The 20,787-nt window shown below is 31.6% G+C and overlaps 1 protein-coding gene across 1 annotated transcript in view; it reads left to right on the plus strand.

Moving 5' to 3' along the window:
• Cog4 (conserved oligomeric Golgi complex subunit 4) overlaps window positions 1-18,551 on the plus strand; it is a 224,393-nt gene extending 205,842 nt beyond the window's left edge. The window contains exon 14 of the mRNA XM_085955281.1: window positions 16,194-18,551. Within this exon, the coding sequence (XP_085811407.1) occupies window positions 16,194-16,236 (43 nt within the window). The 3' untranslated portion in view covers window positions 16,237-18,551. The remainder of the gene's footprint in view (window positions 1-16,193) is intronic.
• Window positions 18,552-20,787: the final 2,236 nt, after the last annotated feature.

The raw sequence follows: 20,787 nt of genomic DNA on the forward strand, positions 1-20,787 counted from the left end.
TAATATGTCAAAATAACATGGTTTGTTTGTTGCATAGCAACTGGGAAATATGTAAAGAAGAACTATTTTATCTTCTATATGCAACATCGGTAAGTGGTTATAGCATTTTTTGGTTACTTTAACTAATGTTTTTTTGAAATTATACTAGTGAAATTATAATAAAAGCTAACGACTAGGGCGTAGAGCGTAGAGTACTGGTATTCAATGAATAAATGTTATCTGAAATTATATATCCGTTAAAAATGGAGCCACTTTCCGGAAATAAAAGTTGCTCCCGTGAAATATTCATAGGAAAAGTTACTTATCTCGCGCTTTATGAGTTTAGATGGTGTGTTTTGAGACCGGACGATTCACTTGCGCTATGTAAATATTTAACTCGCAGTTACAATGTATGCAAATACTTTTTGCCTTGCAAATAATGTTTGCAATAAAATGTAATACCACATCCGGGCTCGCTCGCCGCCATCTCAGAGCGGTATGTCGGTTTTCGATTTACTTAATTTTTTCAAATGCCATTTTCTTATTCTATTATATTTCGAACGCCACTGCACGAATGGCGCGATTCCATTTACAAAGATGTTTTTAAATAAAAAAGCTTCCAATGTGATAGTAATTACGTTCTGTGGTTTGAACGAATAGTTATACTTAACTATTTTTTTTAATCAACGAATAATTCACAAGATATAAGAATGTAAAATTCTAATTATTAAACATACAAAATTTTGAAAACACTTCTGAGAAAATATATTATAACCAATAGAAAAATATAGTTAATTAAAAATTATTAGCAAGTTCAAGTTACACCAAAATATCTTGGAGTGATCCGTGACGTCGGTTAGTAGTTAAAGTAACACCTACTTTGATTTAAAATACAAAAGCCGATCGCTAATAGTAGCTCAATTTGGAAAGGCTTAAAAGTCATTAGTTAAAATGTGTCGCAAGTAAGTTAAGTATGACGCCTTTAGCATTGTGGTCTATGTGCATGGGCGCGATACCCGAGAGATGCAGGTTCGATTCCTGCGGGGTGTCTTACTTTTTTCAAAAAGATCTTTTCTATTAGTTATAATTTATATATTTTCTCAGAAGTGTTTCCAAAATTATGTAGGTGTGTTGAATATTTATAAACTGGTGACCAAGGTGAGTAAATCCACTTAAAGCGATTGTAGATTTTACACGGCTATTTTTAATATAATATGTAAATTAAGTCTTTTGTATATTGATCAATTATTAGGTACTATCCATTTTTTTGTATACCTGCTATTTATTTATATTTTTAGTGGTTGAAAAAGGACACGTCAGGTCAATAATTTAAAATTATATACATTGCTATAATGTAATAACAAAACTATAAATACTACGTCTATGGCATATCTTCTTGTGTGAGGTTAGTGACCACCCTGAAATTCAATCAAATTCTTCTGAATGACGAAGACTCTCCTTCACTCTCGGCCTGTATGCTATGCTATGCTTTCACTAGTATATACTCCTGTAATCGGTTCCCTAGAGCCTACCCAAAACCACAAGGCTCTCCAGGTTATGTAGTCCTTGCCGAATAACATATCCGAAAAACTGTAGAATGCGTCTCAGACATATTGTCAAGATTCGTTTTTTTATCTGGACGATTGACTTTCGTCCTGTGCGCTGTCGAAGAAAAACGAAATATTCGCCGCCAATACCACATTTTGAAGACCCCAATTGCCTCCCACTTCCTTTCCCTCAGAGTCCATGACTCGACTGCGTACGCACATATGGAGAATACTATTATCTGCATAAACATTATTTTTCGTGTCATTGAGATTCGTTGATCCTTTCATATAGTGGTCATCACTGTCATCGCATTTTTCGCGAATCTGCATGTGTCACCTTATTTATGGTTCACAAATCTGCCTTATTTCTAACTAAAAACTATTTTTATATCTTGGAGTGTACTTAGGTACTGTGGGCAGAATTATACCGTAAAAAACACTAATGTTTGTACAAGCATCACTATTAAAAATAAAATTGTTATAATACTTCATACAAATCAGTTACATGTTTAAATCTTGTTACACATAAATATGTGTATATAAACTGCTCATAACTATTTTTTTTGAATTATATTTTAATTATACTCGTTTAATCTTCCGTATTTAAATTAATCATAAAACTATATATACAAGTTTTATTTGTATTTTTATGATATTATAAATACAATCGTATACACATTCTACGTGTTATTTTATCTGTGGTATTTATACCTATGTCACGGTGTACTTTTCCAATAATATATATTTTGTCATCTAAAAATACTTTTTTTTTTTTTTTTAACTTTACAGGGAATTTCCCTCCTTTTTACATCTGTATTTTTCATTATTGTTATTCAGTCTTGACATTTCGAATAAATAAACTCGACGGAATAAATATACCGGCAAGCGATTACGCGAATGACTTGATGGATTATTTATTTCGTGCGTTACCGTTTTGCGAGCGAGTAAATAAAATGATTTCGATGTGTTAGCATCTTTGGGCCGCCATGTTTTCTTGCCATTCTATTCAAAGGGCGATGAATAAAAATTCAATTCGAATGTTAAATGTAAACGTCTACGCCGTAGCATTAGGTACAGCACAATCTTTAACCTGTTATTTAACCATATTTTCATATATAATCATATTTTCCGTACACAGTTGTCATAATACAATATACATACTTGTATTAATTTCCCGATATGGCCAACAAATCCGTAACGATGTTGTTTTTTTAAGTAGCCGAGTCTATATTTTAGTATCTACAGTGGTGGCCAAACCGTGGCGCATTGGGTGATTACAAGTGGCGCATTGCATCTTTGCGCCTACTTATTATTATAGGCATACATGAACAAGCATTTTCATCCGTGAAATTGATTAAAAGCAAAACAAGGTCGCGAATAACTGATTCAAATTTGAAGAATTCTCTGCTGCTCACAGTAACAAATTTAACACCAAACATTGAAAGACTAGCGAAATCCAAACAGGCTCAAAAGTTCAGAGAGAACAGACAACTCCAGCTGATTTCGCTCACAGTGCTCCATCCCGCTCAGAGCCCTCTCTCTCATCACATCCAACAACTGTGGTCCAGAGTTATCTTCACCAAACGAGACTCTCTGGCAGCTGTAGCACCATCAGCGGGGTCCACGACAGCGATCACCCTCTCGTCCAAGAGATTATTTCTGACTATTGTAGATTAGTGCTCCAATAAACATGTGTTTTTGAACTGTCATACATTAATTAATTTAATTTCGTGATTGAGTTATTCCTTTTACTCCCCTAAGCGAAGCAGATCCTACCCCCATCCCTATTTTCCAACCCCAACCGTGAACGTAAGAAGGTAGAAAAAGTGCTTGAGTTGTATGGCGCATCTGAACTCGTCTGTGAAAAAAATTGGCGCATGGTATGCAAAAGGTTGGCCACCCTTGCTAGAACGATATCTTTTAACTGTAATTCAACGTTGTAATTAGCGTGATTTATATTTATAAAATGTGTTTATTAACTGTCGATGAATCCATATGAATGACTATATCAGTAATTATCAACATTTTTTTGGTTGGCTGATACATATTTAGACCCAAAAGGGTAGATTACAAGGAAAATGTGTACGAGTAAATCGGAAGGTAGTGGATACATGTAAATACATATATGATATACCTACCATTTTCCATCCTAAGAAGATCATATGAACCTCCACAGACTGGAGGTTGTATCAACAGATTTTTGTGTTATTAAGAAAAATGAACGACCTGTTAGTTCCATACTCTTGGGTCAAACACATTAAAAAACAATATGTGAATTTTGCCAGACCCGGAGTTCAAACCAGGTTCCTCAACATTATAAACCGACTCGATAACCGCTTGGCCATCGTGTATTGAATGTAAAATAATTCTTAAACAACCTGGCCAAAATGTTCTTATCTCCACAGAACCTACTTTTATGTTGTATAAATTGCTCCATTATAATGTGCTGCCTCTAAATAACGCATGATCTATCTACCTACAATATACGTCACTACTGGTCACTAGTAAAGGATTATTATTAACAAAGACTTAAAAAAGATGTCTTATATTTTGAATTCCTACACGAGTTGCCTTTATGAATGGGTTATAATTATGCCTTCCACTCCACTCCAAATGTTAATTTTCTTTCATTTATTGTTGCTACAAAATTACCTCTCCAAAATAAAATTGTCACTAGGTAGACAGTTTTTTGATACGATATCTCTAGTCAAGATAATTAAAAATACTTCAATGTTCAAAATAGATCATGTTTTACCAAAAAGTTTCCCTGGCACGAATCGAGGAAGACGGCCAAATCTTTCATTGAATCTATCAAGAAATAAATAGAGAAACAACACCTAAATAGGTTCATTGATTTTCATATAATATCTAAAAAAAATACTTATTAAATTTTATTGTTAATTTACTAAATTATTCTCCCAATGAGCTGATTATTATACGATAGGTTTGCTTGAAAATATTAAATATATTATTTAATTATTTTCGTTAACCATAATCATAGAAGGTATAATCAAAATATTATTAAAAAAACGTATTATCTACGTATCAATATTGGTTTGCTAAATAAGAAACATGTGTTTTATTATTTAAAAAAATTTATAATATGTACGTATAATCGATTCATCGGAAGCCTATTAAATTTATTATAATTTAGTGGGAGTTGTGTTTTCTAGACATCTAAAATTTAAACATATTATTATGTACTTATTTGTAAATCGTTACTAAAGTTTTCGAGAAAATTTTGTTTCTCAGCTGATGAAAAGCTTTCATATCAACACGTGTCACATAATATACGCGTGTTGAATATTGTCACATAGACGAGTGTCTATCGTTATTTGTGTAAACTCGAGTGGTGCGAGATGCCGAATTCTATGAGACGCTGTTAGACGTAATAATGCTAAATAACTAGGGCAAACACGTTTAGTAATGGTACGACTTATACAACTTACATATTAAGATACTTCAATGTTATTATTGTATGAGTGACGATTCGATTAAGTTGTAATAAGCTGTGAAGTAAACATAATATACGAACATCAACGGTTTCTAAGCTTTGTGATATTATGATATAATATATTTTGTATATTGTTTTTGCTAAAATTAAAAAGTGTGAAATAAAATGCCACCAACGTCTCTTTAAAGCCACCTCATACTAAAGAGCGAATGCATATATATGACCGACAAAATTGGAAGAATGATTATAATCAGTCCCCACAGCATAGCTTGTCACTTCGCAAAAACTGACATTATTGTCACTCTTCCTATACGAATTGTGTGATGTTACAATTGTAGATATTTTTGATATTAATTTTCGCACAGATTTGAATTTAATGTATTATTTATTATACTATTTGTGTTTTGTAATCACTTTCGATTTGTGTGAATACTTACCTAATTAATAAGTTTTAAACATTCACTTACACATGCACAATATGTGTAAGTAACCAATTATTCACGTCAGCAAATTTACAGCCACTATTTAATATTCGTTAATAATTAAACAATTTTAAAATAAACCTACTAGAGATGAGAAAACTGGTCGATTTTGAAGACTAAGTATACTTACTACCAGTATAAAAAATACTTAGTATATAAACTTGTTCCAAAATACTTAAGTACTAGTATTTGGAATACTATATAGATTGTTTAACGTGCGTATGCGACAAAAGTTTCATACTCAACTGAAACTAAAACCAACTCCATATTAGTATTTTGCAACACGTATAGGCTCAGGGAACTCAGACTGTGTATCGGCTTCAATAGAATCGTTAAAAATACGCTGAGCTCCGCTTGTTGAAAAGTCCCATTTATTATAAAATTTTAAACACTTTTTAAATTTATGAGTTGTTTTTCTGTTAGGTTACAATATTCCTTTTTCGTTAGTTCCCGGTATATAACAAGCCTAAGCCTGTGCGTCATCTCATCACTATTCTGCGACACAAAATTTATGTCATACATTCGAACGCAATAGACTAATAAATTAAAATATACCTATATTCAAATGCTATCTCGTTCGTGCGCATTTAATGTCAATAGTGTTGAAAGTTTACCAACTGGGGAGTGCACAGAACAACGACTCGCGATGATATCATCACAAGTTTTTTGGAATAAGTTTATTGGGTCACACATACTTAGTATGGGTAGTTTCATCCGAAACTTGAGTACACAAACTGGTGACACTATTTCCAACTCACCTCTAAAACCTACCCACAGATAAATGCATCATTTTTAAGAGACGCACACCCAAATTCTTTTCCATGTCAAAATAATCGTCAAAAGACCCTTCACCGGTAGACAGGGACTATAATGATCTCCATAGTCATATTAAATCCTCCAGATTATAAAGAAATACGAAATTGCTACGGTTCAAAGACGTGGACGTTAACTGTCTTTTCCAAAACTGGTGACACTGATAAAATAATGAAGTCTGTAAACTTTTTGATGTGTCTGACGTCGTCAAATTTTTAAACCTGCGACAGACGATGTGAGCCGTATGAATGAACAAGCACAAATAAAACGCCTCATATTAGTGGTCCAGAAGAGAAATGTAGTGCAGAAATACCACTATATCGTTGGTTTGATGATATATAGAAAAATTAGCGTTAGTGCGTTAGAAGTGACTGAGTGGAAAAGAAGAACGGAGAACCGGGTAGATTATAAGAGGAGGCTCGAGCCAGCCAAGGTCTACCCCAAGTTTGTAGCGTGAGAAAAAAATATTATTATTTGGTATATTATGCAGTTGTGTTGTTGATAGTTATTTCTGACCGTAAATCTATATATTTTTTTCTTTGACTATTTGTTGGGTGTAACACCCACGGTGACCGCGCGGCTTAAGGCCGTACATCAGTTGAGGCACGGTCTAAAAAGATCGTTGCTAGGCGATGCGCGGATTGCGGGTCGCGGGTGCAAATGACGCCTGTCAAACGAAATATTATTTGTCATATAAATCCAACATACGTCCATTTTATGTTCTGTTTATGTCATAGAAAGCGGCCGTGCATATCCACGGTTGTGTATATATGACGGGTGGTGGTGGGCACTTTAACGTATGTTCTATTAGTAACAATAATAATATATTCATTGACATGTTTTCTTTTTAAAGTAAATGGGTAACGTTTTTAGTCATCTTTACACGATTTAAGAATTAATTGGCCCGTCGCCATCACGAAGCAAAGTGACGTGTTTCTAGATCGACGTTCTCTCACTGAATTTTAGCGAGTCCAAAATTTCGTCGCGCCTACAGTTGAAAATTATTTGCCGTTTCACTGATGCGTCACCTTAAGCGTTGGACTATAAAGCCGTGGGTCCCAGGTTCGAATCCTGGGTCTGGCAAGTACACATATTTTTTTTCAATTCGTGTGTGTCAGGGTATGGACCTAATGGTTGAGCAAGTGGCTGACATACATTTCTCTTAAAAAACAAAATCTGTCAATATAAACCTCCACTCTGTGGAGGCCCATATGATCCTATCAGGATCGGACATGGTCGAACTCTTTGTTGGTTTCATCTGTGAATTAATATTATAGAGTGGAATAATAATTTAACCTTCAACATGCGCAAATGCGATTTATTCTAGCACACACGAATTACACAGGACGAATGATATTATTATTACTGCAATATCTCTCGCTCTGCGCCGCCCTATTATGCTTAGTTTTCTATAAAAAAAACTATCGAATTTTACGCTAATGTGGTATGTTTATAGCAATTTAATTGAAATTATAAAGATAGTAGCCACTTATTGGCGGAATTCGTAAAATACTTCAGATACCGTAGTTCTTAGAAAATCTCTGAAGGATAGTAATTATGTTGGTTGAAGTACTTGTCCGGTGAGCGAACTTTCAAATTTGTTCCGGATTTTTTCCACGTGTATTATTTTAAAGCTGTATTACACTGTTGGTTTCAAAATCTTTGGTTCATATAGTTTATTCGTTTACTGACTGATTTTTGTTAAAAATTGAAATGCAATCTTTTCCAGTTGAGAAATAAATGGGATTAAAAAAGTGAAAACGCAATTTTCTTTGATAAATAAGCTATCCTTATTCGAAGTCTTGAAACCTCTGATGTTGTAGAACACACTATGTTTATATTATAATATTATGTTATCATGTTGTATATATTTTCGAATATGTAACACTTACATAACGGTTCTGCCAGACAGAATGTGTCATAATTTAATCTAAAACTAACAAACTCCATAGCTTAAATTCAAACTGAACCATAGGCGTTCCGCGAGCCATGTTTTCTCGTTTTTCTTTTGCATATAATAACGAAAGTAAACAATATGTTTTCTTTATAAGCAACGGAATAATATTGAAACATCGCACTAAAAAAACTTATTGGTTGTAGGGTGTTGATTTTACGGTTATGTTTAGCCGTTATTCTTGGTATTTTTAAAAATAAAAATATGTATAAAGTTTTCATAAAACAAAATTGTGTTTAACAATAAGATGAGCCAAACGTGCGAATGATTTTTTTAAATAGCAAAATAGTCATCTGAAGTAGGTAACTGAATTACTTACCTAAATTTTCGATTCAATATTATCAATATAAAGTACCTATCGAACAAATATCATGTACACTCCGTCTAGCAAAATAACACGGTATAAATACCAATTATTATTCGTGGGATGGTTTTGTGTAAACAATTTATCCGACCTTGAAAATGTCACAAGAGCGGCTGGCGGAATCTTCCATTGCCGCACCGCGCAATGTTAACAAAATTCGTGACACCGTCGTTTTATTGTAGATTCTTTCATAGGTGATATTCTTTACATATTTTTGTGTTGCGAATACATTTTTGTAAACTTAACGTAATAACACATTATCGTACATTATTCAGATTGATGGTGTCAACTGTCAACTCATAGAGCGCGATGCTCAATTCGTACTTACCATAAAAGAACAGTAAAAATTGTAAGTGGCCGAAATCCATCTGTTAACTATAGATTATAGAAATAAGGAATCCTTAACCATAGAGCGTGATGCTCAATTCGTACTTACCATAAAATAACAGTAAACATTGTAAGTGGCCGAAATCCATCTGTTAACTATAGATTATAGAAATAAGGAATCCTTAACCATAGAGCGTGATGCTCAATTCGTACTTACCATAAAATAACAGTACAAATTGTAAGTGGCCGAAATCCATCTGTTAACTATAGATTATAGAGATAAGGAATCCTTAACCATAGACTACTTTTGTTATGAACTCGCCCCCTTGCCCCCCTTCCGTATTGCCATTTACCACTGACAGCTGCTGTCAAAATAAATTGACGTGTCTTTAAAACGGCCAATACACTCAAATTCATTTAACAAATGATCTCAATATGGGTATTGAACAACTATTAAATATCCGTGACATTTAATACGAAATATTTTCCTTTACTTTCTTGATTCTGTACATGTCTTAATTTAGTAAAACCGATTATCGAATTGAAATGTCAGTATCAATGAATTATGAATTAACTTTTCTTATTCAGATTTAGATATTTATGTAATATTAAACCAATAGATAGGTAGTTGAAATATATAAGTACTTAGTTACCTACACACCAACATGGTAATATTAGTTTTAATCACTCTATATAATTATTCACATCATGGCATATATTTGTAATAATTGTAAATGACAAAATCTGACATTTCAACGGCAAGTGTTACCGTATCGGGAAAAACATGGTCAAAAAATAACTTATATTATTCACTAATTGCGGAGACATTTAATCATTTTTATTAAATATTAATTGTGTATTTATAGTTATTGAATTTATTTTGTATATTTTTCATATTTTCGTCATCGTTTAACAATTACAAAATAATTTACCTAAATTATGAAAAAGAGAATTTTTATATATGGTAATATTTTCAATAGAAAACAGAACGAAGGTATTGCAGATTTGGTGGACCATAGACAACTCGATCATAACTATGAAAAGCTTTCTGGATAGTGTTTTGTTGTTATTTTGTTGTAATTATGACAGACGATTGTGCATAGGGCTCTAAGACTACTTTTGTTATGAACTCGCCCCCTTGCCCCCCTTCCGTATTGCCATTTATCACTGACATTAAGACGATTGTGCATAGGGCTCATAGTTCATAGTAGAAAAACATATTATTATTATTTAAAACAAATGCTAATAACATGTGGTATTTATATATATTTTTTGTATTACAACACTCATTGTTATTGATTCCAAAACACTTTAAGTGTAGTTAAATTAATAGTCATAGAAAGATTAATATGTTGTACAGTCGCGCATTGTAAATTGACGACTATAAACGGGATGAGTTTTAACATGGAACTTGTTTTACTCATGATCTCCGACTGAAATAGACGTAGAATAACCTATAGATGCGCAGCCCGCCCGCAGCCCGCGGCCCGCCCAGATTACTTACGCGAGCCGATTATTTTCATTTTACGTTCAGTAGCCTACATACTGTGCGTTGTTTTGTTCGTCTGTTATTATTACTTCTTTAGTTTTATTATTGTAATTACATAATTTTCAGAAAAGTAAGATTGTTTGAATCCTTTGGATTCGGTTACTTTGACAAATAAATTTTCTTTTGAATTTAGACAACCAGCATTCAGACTATCAGTAGAAAAGCATGTTCCATGTTTAATAATTTTATTTTGATTTGACATCTGGTTACAAGTTACAATGCACAACTGAAATTTGTGGTAGGTAAGGGATACATTTTGTTAAACGTTAGTGTATTTATTTTCTATTGTATTGCCAAATTATGGAGATATAAGTATTCTATTTTATTAGCTGATAAAATAAATAATGTTAAATATTGGTATTTGTGTATATAAATTTAATTAGTCGAAGTGTTGTGACATGGAAAGCCACTATTTGGATAGAGACGCGTCTAGAGATCGGATTAAATATATACCGACTATAAGTATTAAGTATTATAACACCCACGGTGGCCGCGCGGCTTAAGCGTTGGACTATCACGCCGTGGGTCTCAGGTTCGAATCCTGGGCCTGGCAAGTACACATATTGTTTTTCAATTTGTGTGTGTCAGGGTATGGACCTAATAGGTTGAGCAAGTGGCTGACATCCATTTCTCGTAAAAAACAAAATCTGGGAATACAAACCTCTACTCTGTGGAGGCCCATATGATCCTATTAGGATCGGACATAGTCGAACAAAAAAAAAAGAAAGTATTATCAAGTTTTGCAATGTCTTCATAATTAACAGTACTATGTAATAGAGTTGTAAAAAAGTTATGGTCTTTCTGTAGATGAAAAATGGTGCATATATATTTAGTTGAAGTTGAATAATAAACATTACAAAACCTTGTAATCAATAAATTGTTTATGAATTTTTCAAAATAATCGGATTAAGTTTAGAGCGTAATCATATTTTTCTTTTGGGTAATATAATATTCAATATCCGTGACATGAGTACGGAAAATTTAAAAGATTTCCTCGCTTTGCATGGGAATACATTGTTTTTCTTTGCGCTCCATCGGCCTCCCGTTCGTTGATATATCCATTGTTGATTTTACGATTATTGTCCTCTTTTATATTAACCCGTTTCGGTCCTTTTATCCGGCGAGGAGGGCTTAGCGAAAAATTTGATATACGGAGTGATTCCTGTCTGCCAATTTTATAAAATAATATGTAATTATGATATCATGCCATAATAATTATACTAAGTCAAATATTTTCGCCTGCCATAATATCTGAGTGTGAGATTATCTAAGATGCGCTAGGTATGGGTTCAAATCACGGATAAGCCACGTACGACTAAATTGATCAAGAAAATAAGTCGATGGCCGGATTATTGTATTATTTAATATTTTTCTAAAAAAAATAATGTTGCATAAATCAATGATCTATTTTGAAATGATAATTTTTAAAAATTAGGGAAAGATTGCTTTGAAAAAATGTCACCAAACTGCGTCCGAAAAACATGCAATATTGATTTATGTTATTGTTCCCTCCGGCCATAAGACATAACAGAAATACCTACATCTAATATATCGTAATCACACCTTTTCTGGTACGATAGTGTTCTTCACTACATATTATTTACGTCACGTTTTGATTTCGACACTATCCCGCTGTCTTGTACGACGATGGCCAGGTTTTCGGTTGCCTTCCGGCTTCCCGAATATCAGTTTATTTCGCATGCATGACTCGTACATTTTGTGAACATGGCTCAGCAATATAAGGCGACCCAATTTGATCAACTGTACGATGTGTGGGGCAAACTATCGTATTTAAATATGTAAATACATATATTATTATAAATAATGGTAAATGTTAAATAATCGTTTAGTATTCGGAAATTAATAAGATAAAATATAAGTGTTAGTAACATAAAATATACCAATGTAAGGACTTGGTTTATAACTAAGTATTCGCCTCAAAATATTCATAATATACGACTTGAGTATTTTATTGGAGATTGAAAATACAGATATACGAACTACAAAATCTACTAAATCGTCAGGAATGAATGCTACATGGAATAGAAGTTATTATTTATTAATACATCATGCTCACAAAGAAGTAAATTGTTTCAATACTTTTCAACCAATTAAATATGTTTGTTTAATTCAATACGTATTGTATATTATATATTGAATTTAATGTTTGAGATTGTTAGATTCTTGTAAGAAAACACAATTTAGGAAAACTATAGATTAGAAAAAGTCTAGAAAAAAAGATTTGTACCTCTAATTTGTATGCATCATAGTCAATCGTTACTTAGAAGGTTAGAAGTGAATTCGAGTTCCACCCGGTTCATTGGTTCATTTTTTCCGTGGTTTTTCAAAATTGTATTTTTTTTTAAATTGACTATGGATGATATTGAATTATTTGATTCCCGAATTACTTTACTAGCACCAAATATTTATGTTTAGGACATGCTGTAAATTTCTCATGTTTATTAACAGCGATATATAAAGTAGGTGGGTGGTACTGCAGTCGAAACAAAACGTTGAGTTTAGACGTGGATTTGGTGGGACGTAACAGTTCTTTGATAAGGTTCGCACCAGATTACTAGGAAGCTGTTTCACTCCACTCTGTCCTAACGTTTATTGTCGCGCCGTCTTCAGAATATATCGCGTAATACCTACATTTCATAATAATCTCGACGGATATTTATATGTTTTCTTTATATTTAATCGTCTGGAAACAATATTCGATACGTATATTTTGGGATACATAATAAAATTCAAAAAAAGTATTAAGTTATTCATAATACATTTCAAAATTGAATTTATATCAAATAATACTCCTAGTTGACAATATTAATATTATAGCGCGTATACACGTGCATGTATTTACTTGCACCAATAATGTGTATTTTAAACTATCGCGATAATAACTCACTGTTTACACGTAAAAGTTTTGACTGTCTCGAAAATCTCATTCTTCAAGAGTAAGCGATACGCGATGTTGTCATTTCATGGTATTATTTGACAGTTGTGAAAATCGGTTAACCTCGAAACGAGTCTCTGCGCGGTGTAGTTCGTTTTTTTACCGGCAGGTTCGCCACTAACGTTCTACTGCAAATGCGCAGATATCGTACAAATCCCAACTGTCGCGTGAAAATTCGGTAGCTCTCGTACTTTTTTGATTTATGCATGCAATCTTGCAACTTGCATAATAATCCATGCACGTGTAAACGGGGTATTATAATATTGGTTAGTCAATAAAAAAAATGTGTATTCTCTTTAAACAAAAGTAAGCATAGTGAAAACCTCTTGAATAAACCAGTACCTCATTATGCCTGTAGTAGCCCAGTTGGTACGTCGAGAAGCTGCCTGTAAAGTGGTGGATCGCGGGATCGATTCTGGGGCTAGACGAAAACATACATATTTTTTTACAGTGTGTCTTTGCTTCAGTGTAAAGACCGAATGTGTTAGATGAATGGCTATGAACAATGTCTTGTAAAAATAACCTTTCCTCTATAGAGGCCCATATGAGCGAAAATTGTAATTTAGTTTTATTTTTTTTTAAACTTTAATCTCATAGTGGTAATAAATACAATTTTCGTTTCGAAAACTAGCGCATGAATATTCACAATAATCTAGTGGTAACGCGTCAGCTTTAATGTCGTTGGACTCTGAGTATAGGCCTAATAGGTTGAGCAAATAGCTAACATCCATTTTCTTGTAAAAACAAAATCTGTTAAAACAACCTTCACTCTGTGAAGGCTCATATGGCCTTCTTAACGGCCCACATGCTCGTCGAAGGTCAAAATTGAGTTTTTATTGTATTTTCAAACCATGATCCTGGACACTCCTTAAACGTTGTAGATAATCTATTTATATAATTTTGAAGCCTTATTATCCTTTGTATTTATTTTAAACATTTGATGACTGCATAAAGTATTTTTGTTACATAAAATAGTATTCTCTTAAACCTCTCGCTCTAATGTTTTAGAATATGGTTATATTTAGGTACATGAATGTGCAGTGGTGTTAAGATTTTTTACATTTATTAATTTTTAGAGATAATTTTAGTAAAATATTCACGATAAAAAATTATATTGATTAATCTCTGTGATCCCAAATTTGACAAGAATTAGGCATTTTATTACGATGAGCATGTCCCCCCTTAAGATCGAGCACGATGAGTCAGTAGTGTTGGTATTCACGAGGAATGGTTGTTATTCATTTAACCGAACCATTGGATGAAAATGAGGTATAAAACACATGTGCGTATGATTCAATCGCTAATTAAATAATAAATATTTTTCACAGAGAAACAACTGGAGTTTTAATGAAATTTCATATTGGAAAATACCCATTTCGGTTTCTTTGGTTTTACGAATCGTGGTATCCATTGTTCACAAAAAACTCCAATAATATCTGAATCAATACCAGATTGCACACATTGTGAAATTGAGCGTAGTGTTTTCCGAGCTTATTGATTTATTGAAACCTTTCCCAGTAACAGCCTTTTCTGCCTACATCATAATGTTATTATATTTCTTTAAAGCATTCGTAAAGTTAGTGGTTTTATTATTTTTTGCGTACTTTTATATACTGAATAAAAAGTGCGTTAATATCATATTGAAGATTAGGCATTTTGAATAATTGTCACTCTCAGACGTTTTCAACTTTTTTTTATCCCGCTTCGTAATAAATAGATAAATAGGTATTAGAAACTTTTTTTTCTTTTAAAGAATCGTGGAACAATGTAATTGACTTAGCGTGTTTACGTCATTCAAAAGCGCTTTGAAGTTTATTTAAATTATGCAAATTAAGGAACAAGGGAAAATTTAATTATACTCTTGTTGATATAACGTTGAGACAAATTTTAAATCTATCTGCTTTTAAATAATATTTTCCCTATTTTAAAGTTTTTTTTTAATTTTCTAGACGTAGAATATTGTTGTTTTTGCCACAGTTTATGATCCTTTTTTCTTGCAGTTTTATTTTTTTTAACAATTGAATTTTAAAATGGTTCATGAATATTCAGCGATTATTTTAATATTTTAATTTCGGGTATCTACTTTTAGCATATACCTTAATTTTTAGTACAGATTTTTAAAAAAGTGTCTTAATAACGATTTTTTTCTGTTACTCATCACTAAATAACGTGTGTTTTGTAATTACTTTTATGAGATTTTTAAAACTATTAGATATTATTATATATATTTTATGTATAATTTTATTTACTGTCATTTCTTTATGGAAATATATGTGGTTTATGTTATTTTTACAATTTGTACATGATTAATAAGATAAATCATTACTAATAATTATGAAACTTAATAAATTATCAAGAATTAATATCAAACGCTACATATCATGTGAAAATGTTTTTATTTTATTATATATTAGACATTTTAAAACTTATTGTTTTTCATTTGCTGTGCAACCCGATGCGGATCTTAGCCGCAAAAGTTTCTTAGAATTTTCTTATAGGTTTATTTTACTGGAAATTGATGTAAGCCACTTGCCCATATTTGCCATACTTCCTTGTTATAGGTACTTGCGCCACCACGTTAAGTCCATTCTCAGGGTGCAAATTCACATTCAAAATAAATGTGAATTTTCCAGATTCACGATTCAAACCCGAAACCAATGACTTTTACGCACTTTCGGACACATTACCACTCATTCATCGCGGGAAATCTAAAAATAATACTTGTTATATTTTCCCTCATATTGATAGATTATTTTCTTTTGTTTCAGGAGCGACTTTCGACTGGAAGACATCAAACGACTGAAGCTTTAAGTTTTCTCTCAACAAAAATTTCATTCCAATTTTACTCGCTATCCCCATCAAGCGTTTGCAAATTTTACTACGATCAACTGACCATCAAAGTTCATTTAGTATATATTTCAACAATTTATTTATTTGCCTCTATAAAGAATACTAAAATATTCAAAAACTCCACCAGAAAGGTAGTAGATTTTCATGTTAATTTAAGTATTTTTTTTTTTTTATTAAACAATCATATATTTTTATTTAAAATACCCTACTAATAGTTCAACTTAGTGATTAGTTTTCAGATTTTGTTGAGAAAGAAATAATTTTTAAAAACATAGAATTTATTTTTATAAAAATAAAACAATTGACACAATCCTAAACAAAATACAAAAAATATTATTTCTACAGTCATACCATTTTTTTTTGATAATATTGTAATTATTGTTATTTAAGTATTATATACTATAGCATAAAGCAACTATTTAGGTTATCGCTTATTATAGCGTATAAGTTTATTTGTGCAAGTGATACTTCTATGATAGAATGTTTCAATGATAATTGTAAATGTTCTGGTAATGATTTTTAATCACTTAAATTGTGTTTACTGTAACTCCATAGACGAAAGATGTTATATTAATTTCAATATAGCATAATATATATTAAATCCTTCTTTTTCTTATTTGGAACCGTAGCCCAATGTGGATCTTGCCCGCGTCAAGTAGAGTCCTCCTCTCTTCTTATTTATACTACATATTATTACATAATATCGTTACTGTTAAAACCTCCGATGTGAAAAAATTAAAATTTTACTGGATTGATACTCGTAAATAGCTGCTCGATAAGCACAACATTGAAAGTAGACGAAAGATACTCGAATGTCACCCAAATCAAAGGGGTCTATAGGTAAGATTTTAGTCGTAGGTGTATAAAACATTGAGGGTTTTACATTTTTTTAAAATTGTTTAATTAAAGTAATTTTAAAGAATAAAAAATATTAAAGAACCATTTTGATGTCACATCGGATTGAACAGTTCATCGTCGATATACTTACTGAATCCGTATAATAATAATAATAATGATCACGAGTTGTTTCGTCCATGTACAGAAATATAGTTAACTCATACAGAAAATATATTTAAATTATTGAATTATATCATTAAGTACTACTATACTATGTTTTGTTTTATTTTACCACGTTTTTCTTAGCTCGTATTCTTGTTTGTCCGGTGGTTGTTTATCCAGTACAAATCTTGCAATCGATTTTTAACTAACTTTCCGACTAGCTAGACATTTTTGAAACATTTAAAATATATCAGAACACGATGCCAATGCATTATTTTAATACTTTTAGCTATCTTTAAGTAGAATTGAATACGTTTTCAGTTAATTCTGTTTTGTATGAAAAGTTGTTTCGGAAGAAATCCGTAATACAATCCACTATTATTGGTTGCTAATGAGGTGGTCCTAGCAACTTAATTATTAATATATACGTGCGTTACTATGGAAATCAAAATGACATTTCAGTATTCTATATTTGTTTATTTGTTGCAAAATAGCAAAGAAATGATTTGTTGACAATTGCCTTATTTGTCCTAAATTATTAATACATATAATTGTCAAGTTTATATGATTCAACAGAAAATTTAAAAACGTGGTATATAAAAAGTTCTTTTTATCTTGTAATTATTATTAAATAAATAAAGTTATCATTAAATTTATCACTGATAATGTGATGAATACGTATATTATTTTACAGCTCTGTTTATTCCAACAACAAAAAATATATTTTAAATCTCATTTTCGGAAAGGTGTCATTTTATGAAATTTAAAGCAGTGAGCTGACGTGATTTTTTTTACAATTCACAAAAATAATATCAGTTCCCGGCGGAGGTAATAACGTTGAAAAATTGTTTTATTTTACCCATTAAAAGGCTACGTTTGTTTGACTGTAAAGTGATGATTTTCCTCTGAAAATTCACCAGTGAGCGGCGAATGTTAAACACAGACGTTTGCTCAAAATGTTTTTTTTTTTTGCATTTGGTCACTTTTAGCGGTAGCCGTAGTAAAAATTTATCACATAAACGTGAGTTGGACCCTTAAGTGCTATTCGGTATAATACTTGTATGACGCTATCTTGGCTTAATGGTTATTGGCCAACCGTATTGTATTGGAGGCAAATTACATTTGGTGACATTTAATGTTTGCGTTATTTGCTTTACTATAATTATTTATTGTGCAAACAATAAACAAACACTTACCCATTAATTGTGTGTTCATAAGAATTGTAAAGCATATATTTTATTGTACATTAAAATGATAAATAAACTCTTTTTAGATTTTTTTTGTCGTTTTATTCTTTATTTTGTTTGTTAAAGTTTGTTGTATTATTCTGAAAACTTATGATAAAAAAAATACAAAGAGTTGATGAAGATTCTTTCTTTTCGTAACGGATTACTGAAAAACTTTGAACATTTAAAAAAGCAAATTTTTCATTGAAGTTACGAAGGCATCATTAAATTAACATTCTTTTGTAGTTTTTTTGTTTAATGTATTCATTTAATATTCACGAACAAAAATCTTTTTTACTCATAATTAGTTTCATTTCCGCATTATTCTATTATACTGTTTGTAGTTACTTTTGTATCAAAACTTTTGCCTACTAGCTACCGTAGTAAAACACAATGAAAACATATATATATGTACACGTATATAATTCGACTTAAGAAAGGAAAACGGGCGTAATCCTCATTTTTTAAAAATAGATTTTATTGCATAATAACGTTGTACACTACTAAATACACGTTGTGTACACCGTGTTCGGAAACTTGTACGTATGCAGTTCGCCGTGTCACACTTCATCGTGAAATGTTGTATCGGAAATATATGGCCGTATATTAAAGACCGTCCAACCTCTTTGGGTCGTATAGTACTGACATAGAATTCATGTCTAAATAAAACACGGTTCTTGTCGGTTTACACTTTACAGGAAGCCAGCAGCAAACAAATTTTAAAAATAGCCGATATACTGGATTGTTTGTTAGGTTAGGTTTTCATTCTTGAATTCATGAATGTTGCCAAAATCAGAAAATTGAATCAATGTTCATATTGAATCTAATAAAATTGGAGACCGTACGGTCCGCGACGGTCATTTCTTTCCGATAAGAAAGCTCATGGCGAACTGTGCCACGGTGAAATGTTTTACGTAAAATTTACATGTAACCTGTGTCCATTGATGAAAATGCCGATTTATTATCTAAATTTAGCTAACAATTAAAAAAAAAGAAAAGAAGTTTCGTGCGAAAAAGATCTAACCATTTTATTTTGTCTTTTTTTAATTAACTTTATAATTAATATCAGATTAAGGATATAACAATCATATTATTAATTATCATACACTTCAAGGTTATGTCTATTTTGTATTTTAACTTTGACCGAAAACCATAACAAAAACGTTTTTGTGCCTACTGTAAATTTTGATTTGTGTGGATTATGCCTTTTTTCCTTTCTACATTTGAATTAATTATTAAATATATATATGGTTGTTACATGGTACTACCTACTTCCCGTGATACGCCCGATTAAGATCGAGTGTGGTGCGGGGAGGGTTTGGTTTGGAGGGATTAACTTCAATGGTAATACCTACTTCTACAGTGTCTGTTTACCTACAAAGTTTCATAGCTATATCAAAAATTATACTTCACAAAAACGACGTGGATTTTGTCTAATTTATTTGATAAATCTATTTCCCTGAATTAAGTAGGTGTAAACCTATTCACTTGCATTTATTTTCGGATTTCAATTTCAGAAGTATCATCTTTTGGGTATGTTTTCATCACTCAAAAAATTAATAAAATTTTTAACTTCATTGTGTAAATTTTTTGTCACTTTTTGCGTCGTAAAAGTTTTGTCCTGAATCGTGAAAACTTTCCAATTTCAGAATGGTCCATAAAAAATTACACCGCAACCAAACATCACTCAAGAAAAATGGCATTTTTAAAGTGTCCTAACAGTGATGCGATTCCATTACCATTTTTATTACGAATGAATTATAAATTTTCTTCTTTTATGGGTTATAAAAATTCTTACGCAGTACATACCTAAATGTTTAAGTGTATTGATATGCAAAAGTACTTAGAAAGTAATATTGAACGACAAAAAGCTTTTAAAAAGCTTTGTGTTACATACTCAATTTCACGTAAGTGTGAAAGATTATGAAACTACATAATTTTGAAAATCTTAGAAAACATACACACTAGAAAAAGGTAAAGTAAAAAAGCATCAGACTGTCCATGACTCATGATAATTAAATCTAATATTTACGTCATTAGAGGTGTTTCAATATTCGCCAAAGTAAAACGACCTACTTGTTTAATTTTAATAAAGCATCCGATTACGCAAATATTTGATTCAATTCGCATGTATTATAGGTGTAACGATAGCTCATAGGATAAGAGCGCTCATTCGGACAATGACATGTGAGACTTTTGAGTACCACTCGGCCTAATTTTTCTATGATATTTTTTTTAATAGGTATGTTTTGATAATATTGTATTTTCAATGATAAGAATCCAACAT

Source organism: Rhyacophila brunnea, unplaced genomic scaffold (assembly GCF_057557595.1).
Source record: "Rhyacophila brunnea isolate RB1 unplaced genomic scaffold, BYU_Rbru_1.0 scaffold_5, whole genome shotgun sequence".
In the NCBI taxonomy this organism is placed as follows: domain Eukaryota; kingdom Metazoa; phylum Arthropoda; class Insecta; order Trichoptera; family Rhyacophilidae; genus Rhyacophila; species Rhyacophila brunnea.